Source organism: Balaenoptera physalus (genome assembly GCF_965194825.1).
Source record: "Balaenoptera physalus genome assembly, chromosome: 10".
NCBI classification, from domain to species: domain Eukaryota; kingdom Metazoa; phylum Chordata; class Mammalia; order Artiodactyla; family Balaenopteridae; genus Balaenoptera; species Balaenoptera physalus.
In genome coordinates this window covers 15384177-15397614 of record NC_138889.1, presented here as the reverse complement: position 1 = coordinate 15397614, position 13438 = coordinate 15384177, and the positions used below count along the sequence as shown (strand labels likewise).

The 13438-nt window shown below is 48.3% G+C and overlaps 1 protein-coding gene across 6 annotated transcripts in view; it reads left to right on the top strand.

Annotated features, from left to right (window-relative positions):
* The window catches only part of TMPRSS4 (transmembrane serine protease 4), a 37988-nt gene extending 27978 nt beyond the window's left edge, over positions 1–10010 (top strand). The window contains exons 6-13 of one of the 6 annotated variants that reach the window (XM_082411144.1): positions 812–913; positions 1877–1917; positions 4128–4287; positions 5355–5521; positions 6328–6426; positions 6612–6754; positions 8873–9022; positions 9435–10010. In XM_082411144.1, coding sequence (XP_082267270.1) covers positions 812–913; positions 1877–1917; positions 4128–4287; positions 5355–5521; positions 6328–6426; positions 6612–6754; positions 8873–9022; positions 9435–9446 — 874 coding nt within the window. In that variant the 3' untranslated portion in view covers positions 9447–10010. Of the gene's footprint in view, positions 1–811; positions 914–1876; positions 1918–4127; positions 4288–5354; positions 5522–6327; positions 6427–6611; positions 6856–8028; positions 8544–8847; positions 9023–9434 lie in introns of those variants that run through there. The other 5 variants (XR_014250388.1, XR_014250389.1, XM_082411145.1 and 2 more) reach the window with 5 other exon arrangements.
* The last annotated feature ends 3428 nt before the right edge of the window (positions 10011–13438 follow it).

Below are 13438 nucleotides of genomic sequence, written 5' to 3'. Positions count from 1 at the left end.
TGGGAATGTGAGAATGTGCCAGTCAGCCAGTGCCTCAGGTTGACTCGAGCCTGCATACAGAGTTTATACTAGCTCTGTATAGCATGGCTGGATGGGGAAGGATAGGAGAGATGGGAAAGAGGCAGATTCAGTACAGGTACCATCAGAAAGATGGGATTAATCAGGGAAACCTTCCTGGAGGAGGGAAGACTTACACCCAAGGTTTGATAAAGACAAGCATGGATTAGAGGAGAGGAAGAGGGAGAGTGGTCCAAATAAGAGAAATGTTTGTCTGGATGCATGTGAAGGCTGATCTCGGCCTGTCCTACCTCCAGAGGGACCATAAATGTACCCCACTACCAAATTTAGACCAGATGCCTTGTTTGGAGAGCAACATATCCACATTCAGTTCCCTCCAAGGTGAGGGGAGAGCTAACCTGCTTCTTTTGCCTCCTTGTTCCCCTCGCTGTGAACCAGAAGAAACTGCTGGGACATTTGGAATAGAGACAGAGCTGGGAGTTATAAAAGGACATCCATAACATTTCTCCAGGGCTCTGGGTTCAGGAGCAGGCTTCCCTGCCTGAGAAAACAAGTCCACAACAGCACTGTGCCCAGGGCTGGATCCTGGGATGCCAAGGGACCATCCCTTGTCATCTAGCAAAGCAGTCACCACCCTCACTGACCAAGCCACCTCCACTCCCCTGCCACGCCGTACCCAGAATTCTCTGCTGCCCCCTCTCCTGGGAGTGGGGACTACTCCTACCCTCTTGGTCTAAACTCCTGCCCCAGCTCACATCTCTCCCTCCCTCTCTTTCCCTCCCAACATGAGCAGCAAACCCACCTTCAGAGCCGTGGAGATTGGCCCAGCCCAAGACCTGGATGTTGTCAAAATCACAGAGAACATGCAGGAGCTTCAGGTGCAAAACTCAAATGGGTAAGTGAGAGGACACCTCTGGCCCACAAAGGCTCACATGAGGCCGATGCCATCGGGGCTGCAGCCAGCCCGCCCTGAACAGACTTAGCAAGGGAAACTTAAGCCAGACAACAAAAAGAACTCCTGGCCAGGCAGGCTGTCAGATACCAAAAGCTAGAGCATCACATTTCTGAGAGGTTTTCTGTATTGACTCTTTGTTTTAATACAAGGGGCAGCTGGACAAAGTGTGCTGTCCACAAGCTGGTGGCCTTTCATCAGTCAAATAAGAAAACCAAATTTGTTTCCTATGGCCTTATGTTCCCTATTAAGCCCAAGAGGCAAGATTCCAAAGGCCACTTTGTCCTTCCTGCCTCTCATCCAGGCCAGAGTAAGCCCTCCCCACATTTCCAACTCTCCAGAGGAGAAGCTGCACGGCCTCTGTCAATGTACCATTCCCGTGCCTACCACCCCGAGTCAGAGCCCGGCACCGACAGGAAAACTGTCACCCTGCAGCAGAGTGACTCAGAGAGGATGCTGGCTTCTCAGCATTCAGGGATGTTGCTGAGGGCTGCTTATTCGTCAAAGAGTAAATCTTGAAAAGGATAGGAATAGGAGCAGAATGATCATTTGCCTGGAATTTCATCGAAATCCCATTCCTCTTCTGTTTGGAGAGCCCGCAGTGCAGCAGACACTGCCCCAGCCTCTGCTCTCTTCTATCTCAGGCTGCTAAGAGCCCGGGGTGGGCTGTGACTCAGGCAGGGCCCAGCACATAGTAGATGCTTATCAGTAGTGCTGTAGAATCCAATTGCATTCAATCGCACTGAACTGGGTGAAAGTACAGGGTCTATACAGCCCCACCACGCAGGTTCCAGATTTCCCGGGTCCTGGGAAGGGACTTGAGTCAATAGTGCTGGGAGACCTGAGTCCCTGCCTCCCAGCCAAGGGACAAGCCGAAACCACAGGACGCCTGTGTCTCCCTTCCAGCCCCTGTCTCTCAGGCTCCCTGGTTTCCCTGCAGTGCATTGGTGAGTACGCCCCATCTCTGAGGGTTTGGGTCCTGGGCCAGCAAGAAGCAGGGAAGAAGAACTTCATCCTCATTCTTAAATCCCTCAGACTCCAGGGGTCACTCTGTTTTGTCCCAACCTTACTCCCTTGGCCTTGGGCTTGTAGGTAACGCTCCTTCAAGTGGTTGACGGTAAGAACTCCCTCCCTCTTACTGTCCGCGCACAGCCCCACGAGAGAGAGTAGGAAAGCCGGAAAGGGCAGGACTGGGCCTCCACCCCCTCCCACCCCTGGCCAGGGCCCACATAACCTCCTTTGTCACAATCAGTTCATCTGTCCAAGATCTGATTACCCACATCCCATTTAGCAAAGACTCGTCCGACGGTTAGAATGTATCAGCACCGCCAGGCCTCTGTCCTCAGGAGCTAATGGCTGAGCAAAGAGAGAGCTGCAAGGCCACGTGCAGGAAGTACCAAGCTGAGCAGTGGTCCCAGCTGACATGCTTCAGAGAGAGCTGCACCTGGGGTGGGGCGGGGGGAGGGTCAGGAGACCTGGGCACCAGATCCGCTGGCTTCCAGTGTGACCTTGAGTAATTCACCTGACCTCTCCGAAGTTCATCTTCCCAAGAAGCCCTTTAGTCCGACTACCCAAGAGGATCCCGGGGGACCCCCTAGCTCTGAGAGGAGATCAGAAGGCAAAACAAGCACTGTGGCCCTGCTCATCCCACCAGCCTCATGGGAGAACCGAGCGGAGCCTGGCAGGATGGCCGGAAACTGGGCCGCCTGAGAGGAGAAAGGTCATCCTCGCTGCCTTTGCAGTTTAGCAGTGTACATGCTTCCTTGTTGGATGCTAAGACGCTTAGTCATTATCACGTGACCCCCACAATACCTGGTGAGTGAGGGCTGACTCATGGTGGCTGGTCAATGAATGAATGAATGAATGTTCACATCACTCAATGTGCTAAGCTGAACAGCCCTGGAGTCACAAAGAGGCTTAAGCCACAGACCCTCCCTTGAGGAGCCTTCTGTCTCATTGAGAAGACAAAACCGAACCACGTCAACAAGAAAAGCTGGCCAACAACCAGGCAGGCTGTGGAAATGCCAAGAGAGGAAAATCCCCAGGGATTGCGTGACCTGGAGGAGGTGCCCAGGCTAAACATCACAGAATGAACTGTAGGCTCCAGGAAGGGAGGGACCATGTCCATCTCTCTGTCTTGTCCACCACTCTCTTCCCAGCATCCTTGAGACACTGTAGGCACACAATTCAAATTTGCTGAATGATCAGTGATCTAGATAAACAGGAGAGGAGACAGTATCTCAGGGACAGGCCCTTCCTGGAGCAAAAACAGAAAGACTTTTTAGGGAGCTAGCAGCAGATCGATTTGGCTAGACAGAAACTTTATATAAGGACAGCAGAAGGCTGCCAGAAGGGGGAATTTAAACTCTTCCCTACAGACAAAGGGGGATGCTGAGGGGCTTTGAGTGGGGGAGTGAGGTGACATGTAGAAAACAGTGTCCGGAATTAGATGGTATTTGAAAAGCCCCTACCAGGCATAGGCCCAGAAAGGGTGGTAGCCTTCCCCCCTTAGAACCACCACTGTGGCAGCGACTGCCAGAAGGATTGGAGAGGCTGAGAACAGGACGGGGAGGTGGAACTGGAGATTTTTTTAAGAGTTTGCGAGTCAGATGTGAGAGCCAGGAGAGTGGGATGTGAAAGAGGGAACAGGATGTCAAATTGGGAGACTCTCTCAGCAGGGGGAAGGGACTTGGAGAAAGGTGAGTTAAGGATGGGAAGATCCATTTCTGGAACTTTCTTCCCACTCTCTAATCCCAAAGCAGGCTGTGGGCGTCTGTTTACTGTTACTCAGTGGGAGGAGCTGGGGACAGCCCTTTGGGCAGGACTTTCATAATTCTGCATCCCTGTTTAGTTTGAAGGTCATGAACGCCCAGCACAATGGACACGCCCATGTTCACAATATCAACTCCTAAACTCAAACAAAGCTGAAAAAAAAAAAAAAAAAAAGGAGAGGGAGATTGGGGGAAAGCCTGTGGTCTGGGACACTCAATATCTCCCTGTGAATAATTCAAAATTGGCGTGGTCCTCCCACCCTGACCCAACCCCCGGTCCCAGTCCTAAGGGCCTTGCTCAGGATAGACTGGGGGCTCTAAGGGGAGGCAGTCCCCACTCGCAAGAGTCTGACTCCTGCTTTCTCCCTCCTTCCTACTGAGTCCAGCCTGCGGAGAGAGCCTGAAGGTCCCTCGGGTGGTGGGTGGGGAGATGGCCTCTGTGGATTCTTGGCCTTGGCAGGTCAGCATCCAGTATGACAAACGACACATCTGTGGAGGGAGCATCCTGGACCCGCACTGGATCCTCACGGCAGCCCACTGCTTCCGGTAAGGCCCACACGAGGGCGCCTCGGGGGTCAGAGCCACAGAGGGGCCTGAGTGCCTGGGTCCCCTGTCTCCCAACTTGTTTTCCGATGCCCTCCCCCACCGCACCCCTCCCCCTAAAGACCATGCACCAGGGTGTGGCCACCACAGTGAGACACTGGACATGATGTCCTTTGTTAGGCCTTGGGGGTCTGAGCAGAGCTGGTCACCAAGGCTGACCTCTTCCCTTCCAGGTGGGAAGCCACCAGGTTCCCAGTGCCCTCACTCTACCCCCATATCATTCACTGCACAAAAGCTCTTCTCATCTGCCTGGAGTCCTGAGAACTCTCTCCCTTTTTGCCAGTCTTCCAGGAAGGGGTTCCAGGTCTAGAGTCACTGCCACTCCCTCATTATATTCAGAAACTTAAAAAAAAAACAGGATAGATTCTCTTACAGGCCAGTAGAGACAGGACTGCCCATACCTCTGGGGAAAGACTGCTCCAGGTCCTCTTCACCTTTATTCATTCATTCATTCGTTCATTCATTCAACACCTATGAGTACCTACTAGGTACTATGTACCCTCATGCATCAGACTCCATCACTGCCTTGGAGGAGCACACGGTGCAGGCCTGTGATTTTTAACCTTTTCGGAGAATCTGACAAAAGCTATAAACCTTTCCCTGGAAAATGACTCCTGCACACTCAGCTGTGTCTGGTGTCGGGAGGAAGACAAGTACACAATGGAACGGACCACAGTGCAAGTACCACATGAGTAACACGGCCAGTAAAAAGCGCTGGAGGAGAGAGTGTCAGGACCCAGAGCTCAGGCACTGGGAACAGCCCCTTCCCCAGCCCTCCAGTTAGAAGTTTCTTTGGGCAGGTTTCACCAGGGAAAAGGATCAAATTCTCCTTTAGAATCTGACCTGCGATCCCTCAGACTGCCCCTTCTCCACCACCCCTGCCCTCACCATCATTACCTCCCAAGGCAGCGACATCCAACACCCCACTCCCCAGGGCCCTGGGGACCCAGCCTCTGGCAAAGCCTCCTCATGCTTGGCTCAGACCTGAACCACACTGTCTCCGTCCCCAGGAAGCATCTCGATGTGTCCAACTGGAAGGTGATGGCCGGCTCAGACAAAATGGGCAACTTCCCCTCCCTGCCTGTGGCCAAGATCTTCACCACTGAGCCCAACATCACGTCCCCCAAAGAGCAGGACATTGCCCTCGTGAAGCTGCAGCTCCCGCTCACATTCTCCGGTGAGAGCTGCCACCTGGGAACAGAACTCCAACCCCGCCACTAGCTCATTCACTAAGCGGCCTTGGGCACATCACTTCTCTTCTCAAGACCTCAGTTTGCCTATTGTTTCTTGCAAATGTATCGGCCTAACATCATGGAAGCCATGAGGCCTCCTTGAGCTATCAGCTGACACCCGACCCCACCCCTGCCAGATTCTTCTGAGGTCTGTTTTCTCCCCGTGGAGCACCTCAAGTGAGAATCACAGATTCATCCAATCTTGGAGTTGTGAGGGACCTAAAAGATGACCTAATCCATCCTCCACCCTGACCAATGGCAAGAGCCTGCACAATCTCCCTGCCAAGGGGTCATTGGGCCCATTTGCTCTCCTCCAGGGGCAGGGACTCATTACTGTTAAGTCAGCCCATAGATTCTTTGAACAGCTCTGTTCCATGACTCATGTTTACATTGGGTAGTATTTAGATCAGCATTTCCAATGGTAGCTTCCACAGGACACTGGTCCCTTGGGTAAAAAAGGGTTCCATTCTCATATAAGTTTGGAAAACATTTTTATACTATAGCTCTCTTCCTGGAGCACATTAGTATATTAATGATATGAGAAGTTTTTTTAATTTTTTAAGCAATTTGTTTTATTTTGTTTAATCACATTTTCTAAACTTATTTGACCACAGAACCTTTTTTTCATGCCACTTCTATTAACATCCCATGAAATGTATGTTATAGAAACCGTGGTGTCAACACTTACAGAGGGCTTAGCTGCCAGGCTCTCCTGAACCTTGGGTCCCCTCTTCCTCTTTGCTCCTGGTAGGCACAGTCAGGCCCATCTGCCTGCCCTTCTCTGACGAGGAACTCACTCCAGCCACCCCACTCTGGGTCAGCGGATGGGGCTTTACAGAACAGAACGGAGGTAAGTCCCAGGCTCAGAACCACAGGACTAAGTGAGCACCTCCCGAAAGTGATGGGAAGGAGGACCATCCTTTAGAAAAACCCATCCTGGAGGTCCAAGCACCAAGGTACCAGGCAACCCAGAGAATATCCTGGGCTGGGGGTTGAAGGCAAGAATGGGTATGTGAGTGTGTTTTCAACCTCCAGGGAAGATATCTGACATACTGCTGCAGGCGTCTGTCCAGCTCATTGACAGCACTCGGTGCAATGCAGAGGATGCGTACCAGGGGGAGGTCACCGAGAAGATGCTGTGTGCAGGCATCCCGGAGGGCGGTGTGGACACCTGCCAGGTGGGGCCTCCAAGGATCATGAGGGAATTATAGAGATAGGGGATATCTGCCCTGAAGAAAAAGCTCAGAGGATGAATGCCCCCCATGAAGTCTTGCATATGGTGGGCACTCAGTATGTGATGAAGGGAGGAAGGAGGAGAGGGAGGGAAGGACTATAGTCAGATAAAGATATAAGGACAGATGGATAGATGGATGGATAGATAGATAGAAGCCGAAAGATTTCAAATGTATATTTCACATGCAAAGATGATGTTATACTCCCCAACCGCTCTTTTTTTTTTTTTTTTTTTTTTTGGCTATGTTGAGTCTTCATTGCTGTGCGCGGGCTTTCTCTAGTTGCGGAGACACTGCACGGACTTCTCATTGTCGTGGCTTCTCTTGTTGCAGAGAACGGGCTCTAGGCGCACGGGCTTCAGTAGTTGTGGCACATGGGCTCAGTAGTTGTGGCTCGCGGGCTCTAGAGCGCAGGCTCAGTAGTTGTGGCTCACGGGCTTAGTTGCTCTGCGGCATGAGGGATCTTCCACGACCAGGGCTCGAACCCGTGTCCCCTGCATGGGCAGGCGAATTCTTAACCACTGCGCCACCAGGGAAGCCCTCCCCACCCGCTCTTACTTCCCATCATTTAAAAGAGTACGAGCCCCTAGAGGGCAGGAACCCCAGGTCTGTTTTCTCTACAGCTGTCCTCAAGCTGCTGAACTACATTAGAGAAAACCCATCTCATGCTGGATGAGCCCTGGTGCACGGTCCCCTCAGCCCATCCCACTGGCCAATCCCTGAATATATTCTCACATACCCACCCAGAGGATTTTCTGAAGCATTTTCATTAAAACCCCAAACCCTACTCCCACCCGCTTCTCAGTCATTAAATTCCTTCACTAGCGAGGCATCTCTTAGTCTCTTGATGACTTGATGTCAGGTAAATGCTGAACTTTGGGGACAGCGTCTTCCCTCAGGGAGCTCACAGTTGGGGGGGGCAGTGAATAAACAGGCAGTTCAGCTATAGAGTTATCGGGTTCTGAGGCAAGAAGCCCCAGGGGCTATAAGAGCTGGTAAGAAGGACACCCAAATAAGTGCACTTTTCACTATCTGACATTTCCTTGTCTGTTTTGTTGTTTGCTTGTTTCCCCCTCACCCTCTCTCTCTCTGTCTCTCTGTCTCTCTCTGTCTCTCTTTCTCTCTCCTCTCTCTCTCTCTCTCTCTCTCTCTCTCTCTCTGTCTCTCTTTCTCTCTCCTCTCTCTCTCTCTCTCTCTCTGTTTCTCTATGTGATTTCAAGTTCCCTTAGGGCAGGGATCTTCTTTTCACTGGTTGAATCCCAATTGTCTAGAACAGTGGCTGACATGAAATAGGTCCTGAAGTGGTTCAATAAATCTGGGAACTACTAGGTTAAACAAAGATAATCACAGGGCTTCCCTGGTGGCGCAGTGGTTAAGAATCTGCCTGCCAATGCAGGGGACACGGGTTCGAGCCCTGGTCTGGGAAGATCCCACATGCCACAGAGCAACTAAGCCCATGCGCCACAACTACTGAGCCTGCACTCTAGAGCCCACGAGCCACAACTACTGAGCCCGCGTGCCACAACTACTGAGCCTGCGTGCCACAACTACTGAAGCCCACACACCTAGAGCCCGTGCTCCACAATGAGAAGCCACCGCAATGAGAAGCCCACGCCCCACAACAAAGAGTAGCCCCCGCTCGCCGCAACTAGAGAAAGCCCACATGCAGTAACGAAGACCCAACACAGCCAAAAATAAATTAATTAATTAAAAAATAAATCAAAAAAAAAAAAAACCGACAGTGGTTTAAAAAAAAAAAAAAAAAAACAAAGATAATCAGGCTCCCTTACCACAGAACCCCTTAGAGCCCAAGTTGTGTATCTCCGAGAGAGGGCTAAGAGCACACCCACAACTTACTTGACCCCAGAACACTTTTGCCCCAAAGGGAAGGGTATTGCAGGCTGCAAGAACTACATGAGCACAAGGGGTGGGGGTGGAACAGCAGAGCGCTCTGGAGAGCAGGAGACAGATGGGCCAATGCAGACAGGGGAGGAAGGAGAAGCCCACCCCTCCACCCCCGCCCTGCCTGCCCTCTCCAGCAGCCCCTGCTCTGGCCTCTCACAGGGTGACAGCGGTGGGCCTCTGATGTATCTCTCTGACCGGTGGCAAGTAGTGGGCATCGTGAGCTGGGGCCATGGCTGTGGGGAGCCGAGTACCCCGGGAGTGTACACCAAGGCCACAGCCTATCTCAACTGGATCTACAATGTCCGGAAGGTAAGCATGTTTGCTCTACCTGTTGTGCCCTCCCTCCCTTCCTCTCCTCTGAGGGTACCAAACCATCCTTAGTGGCTTCATGCCTCTGAGATACCCCCTTACATCCCCAACAACCTTCCTTCCCAGCAAGTGACAACCTGGGATGCCACCATTATGAAATTCCTTCGATCAGAGATTCCCATTAAATACAAAGAGTATGGAACACCCCCAGCTTTACCATTCTCTGTTCTCTGGCAGAATGAGACTATCAGACATTTTCCAGAGAATTGATTCTGATAAGAAGGTGGGTGGAAAGGCCTCTAGAGGGTAGAGAGGTAAGCAAAAAGCTTCAGAAAAGGAGATTAATTTTGCATGCCACCATTTTGTCCAGTTTCCAATCGTCTGATTTCTTTGTTGGTCTCTTTTATTCTAGTCTGATCCATGATGCTGCTGCCCCCTGCAGTGCTGGCAACTGCTTCCCCCCCCCCACCCTGCCCACCTGGGGATCCCCCAGAAGTCAGGCACAGAGCAAGAGCCCCCTTGGGCACACATCTCTGCCCACACCCTCAGCATATCTTGGTGCAGCAAAGGACCTCCATTCCTGTAAGAGACCCCATAGCCCACAGGCACCCAGGAAGTCAGCAGCCCCAGCTCAGCTGCCTCTGACGCTCCCAGCATCCCAAGGTGGGAGAGACACAGCCCACTGAACAAGCCAGCTTCCAGGCTGAGGTCTCAGAAGGCATTGCTAAGCCAAGAAGGAACCTTCTACTCTACTGAATGGAAACAGATGCTATTCTGAGAGCCCGGATCACCAAGGGCTAGAGAGAGGCACGAAAGGGTCTAAGCAAACCCTCTCCTTCCCCACCCATCCCCAAGCCCATCTGAACAAGAAATCAGTTATAATGGAAAATGAGCTGTCCTGCTGTTGGCACAAACACTGTTCCTTACTATTGTTATTATTGTTACCTCTGTGGCCACTGTTTATTAAACTGGTACATGAAGTCTTTGACATAGGCTGACTGGGCTGTTGAAAAGAGCTGAGCTAGGACTATTGAACTATGATCTTTATTCTTTGGCCTGGGTAGGAAAAGGTCTAGGGGAGACAATTATTCTCAAAGTAGAAGAAGAGGAGACATGGGGACCAGAGCTGATGGGTGAGGGCAACAGTGAACAGCCGACTGGGGAAGCCAGGGTCAGTGAGTGTGCTTTCCACACAGGCCTTGTCCCATTGTCTTCCTCCCCTTCCTTCCTGCCCTGATAGCAGCCACAGGCCAGAGATAACCTAGGACTGGGGAGAGAGAGGATTTGGGCATTCAAGGCTGACATTAAATCATGGCTCCCTAAGTGGCTGGAAAGAGGTATTGTACCTCTAAGTCCTAACTTCTACCTGGAGAACACTGGGTGTGGTTTTTATCATTCATTTTATTTATTTTATTTTATTTTTTCATTTTTATCATTCATTTTAAAAAAGTCATTTATCACCTGCCAGGAATGAGATGGTCTCCAAGCTGGGTTCTGAGGATATTAGCATGAATAAGTTCCTGCACTCAAAATGGTCAAAGAAGTAAGCCCCATGGACTTCCCTGGCAGCTGTATGGAGGCCCAGGTATCCTGAGGACCCTCTTGCTATAGTTGGGTCAAATCCTACATAAAATATACTTGTTAATGGCTTCCTACGTTCTTAGTAAATAATAGAAATCCTCAAAGGCCAAAAAAATCAAAATAAAATAAAACAAAACCATCAGAATTGTGAGCTGAAACTAAGGTGGATATCTGGGAGCAATAGCTAACTAATATCTTGGGTTGCCCTGGGACAAAGACCTATATTAAGGCTAAGATCAGAACTAAACCCAGACTCACTGCAGGTAGGGAAGCTGAACCTGGGATTCCCACATGGAGCAGAGACAATTGAATGGGGTAAATGTGGTCCCAGGTGGCATCTAATGAAGGAGGAAAACATCCCAAATTTAGAGCCTCGGGATTCCCAGACAGAGATCCTCCAAACATGAGCTCACAAAGATAGGCCAACATTTTAAAAAATAAAAACCACCATGGTTTTCTGTTTTCAAAAACAGAAAATAGAATCTCAAGGACTTTAGGTGTTAGAATTATCTATAATAATAACTAATAGAGTATTTCTATGTACTGGACACTATTCTAAGTGCTTCGTCATGTATGGATTCACTTAATACTCACACAAACCTATGAGATAGGTACTGTTCTTATCCCCATTTTAAGGATAAGAAAACTAAGCATAATGAGATTTGGTACCTTGCCTGAGGTTACATACTAGTAAGTTCAACATGAGCATTCTGACTCCAGAGTTCATGCTATAAACTACCACACTATAGGGCCTCCAGTATGGTAATAATTTATAAAATATTTATATAAATTAAAAATGGATATTTTCCACATTAAAATTTTTTTAATTGTGGTAAAATACACACAACATAAAATTTACCATCTTAACCACTTCTAAGTATACAGTTTAATGGTTTTGACATTCACACTGTTGTACATCCATCACCACCATTCATCTCCAGAATAGTTTTCACCTTGCCGAACTGACACTCTGTACGTATTAAATAATAACCCTATTTCTCCCATAACCCAGCCTCTGGCAGTCGCCATTCTACTTCCTGTCTCTACAAATTTGACTACTCATATAAGTGGAATCATATAGTACTTATCTTTTTGTGCCTGGCTTATTTCATTTTTCAGTTTCAGTTTTTAGCAGAAAGAGATAAGAAGACTTTAAAATATGAAAACAAGGCTATGAATAATGGAGGCTAGAATGATAAGGTCTAATATATCCAGTTAGAGCCCCAGAGGGAGAGAACAGAAAGAATGAAAGGGAAACAATATCCCAAAACTTAACAGCTGAGAATATCCAGAACTAATTAAAGGCAAGAATCCACAGATACAGTATATGCCACCATAGTGTATACCCATACAACCAAGGTGGAAACATTAAAGTAAATCTTCACCTAGGCATATTATAGTGAGTCTTCATAACACCAAAGATGAAAAGAAACACTTTAAAGCAGCTAGAGAGAAAACCCAGACCACTTACAATACCACAAATGTACCACAATCAGACTAACAGCAGATTTCCCCACAGCATAAAAAAGATAGAAGACAGTGGAATTGTATCTTCAGTGTGCCAAGAGATAACAGTCAACCAAGAATTGTGAATACTACAAAACTATCTTTCAAGACAAAGAAAGGTATTTTTAGGAAAACAAAAACTGAGAGTTTATTACCAACAATGTTCCTTCTCTAAAGGAACACTTAAAGTATATACTTTAGGGAGAGGGAAAAAGATGCTAAAAAGAAAAACTGAGATGCAAGAAGGAATAGTAAAGAATGCAATTGGTAAAAATGTCGATAAATCTAAACAAATTTTGTCAACATAAAATAACAATAACATCTATTTTGTGGGTTAATTTTTAAAAGTCTAATCAAAATACAGAATAGCAATAGTGTGTAAGTCAGGAGAGGCTAGCTGGAGTTAAAATACTCTGAAGTTCTTAACTTTTCTCAAGAGGGGGTTTTAAATATTGATTAAAGTTATGATACATAAAGTGTATGTATTATATTCTGTTGGGCTGCATCCTGCAGGCCTACAAGGCCTGTACTTGCCCTGTTTTAAGACCAAAGAAAGAGCCCAGAGTCAGTGACAGAGACATTAATGGTTTCATGGATGGGGGAGCTAACATGTCTGAAGCAAAGTTCTGGAGCAACACCCCACTGTGTGCAGCAGATGGCAGGCAGGACATGGCAGCAGGCTTTGCCCCCGGGGGGAGGGGAAATGGCCAGTTATAGGGGGAATTGAGGTCAGATTGGCACATTAGTTACCAGGGAAACCACCAGAGGGGCACAACGCGCACCACCCCTTTGGATAAGAACAATTACTAGCTGGGCGGGGGCAAGTGTGTAGGAAGGTCAGTCATGTGAGCAGGGTATAAGGGAAGCAGGCACTGGTCGGGCAGGGGATGTACAGAGAGCAAGAGAACAGCCATCTTGAGTGGCTTGACCATACATATTCTAAATGGTCAAAAGAGTAACCGCCAAAAGAATGGAAATAAAGTTTTTAACTTCAAAACAATCAAAACAAGAAATAGATTAAGGAAAAATAAACAAAATATCAAACAATCTCAAAAGAAGGAGGAGGAGAGCTAAAAGGAAGGAAAGCATAGAAAATGGAACAAATAAAATATACAAAATAGGATGCTAAAAACAAACATATCAAAATTACAATAAATGTTAAAGTCACCAACTGATACATAAAGATAGGCAAAATGGATAAAAATATAAAATCAAGCTACATGTTATTTATAAAAGACACACCCAAAATGTTAAGTTACAGATCATTAAAACCAAAAAGATGAAAAAAGACATAGAAAGCAAGCACATAACCAAATTTAAGCTGGGGAA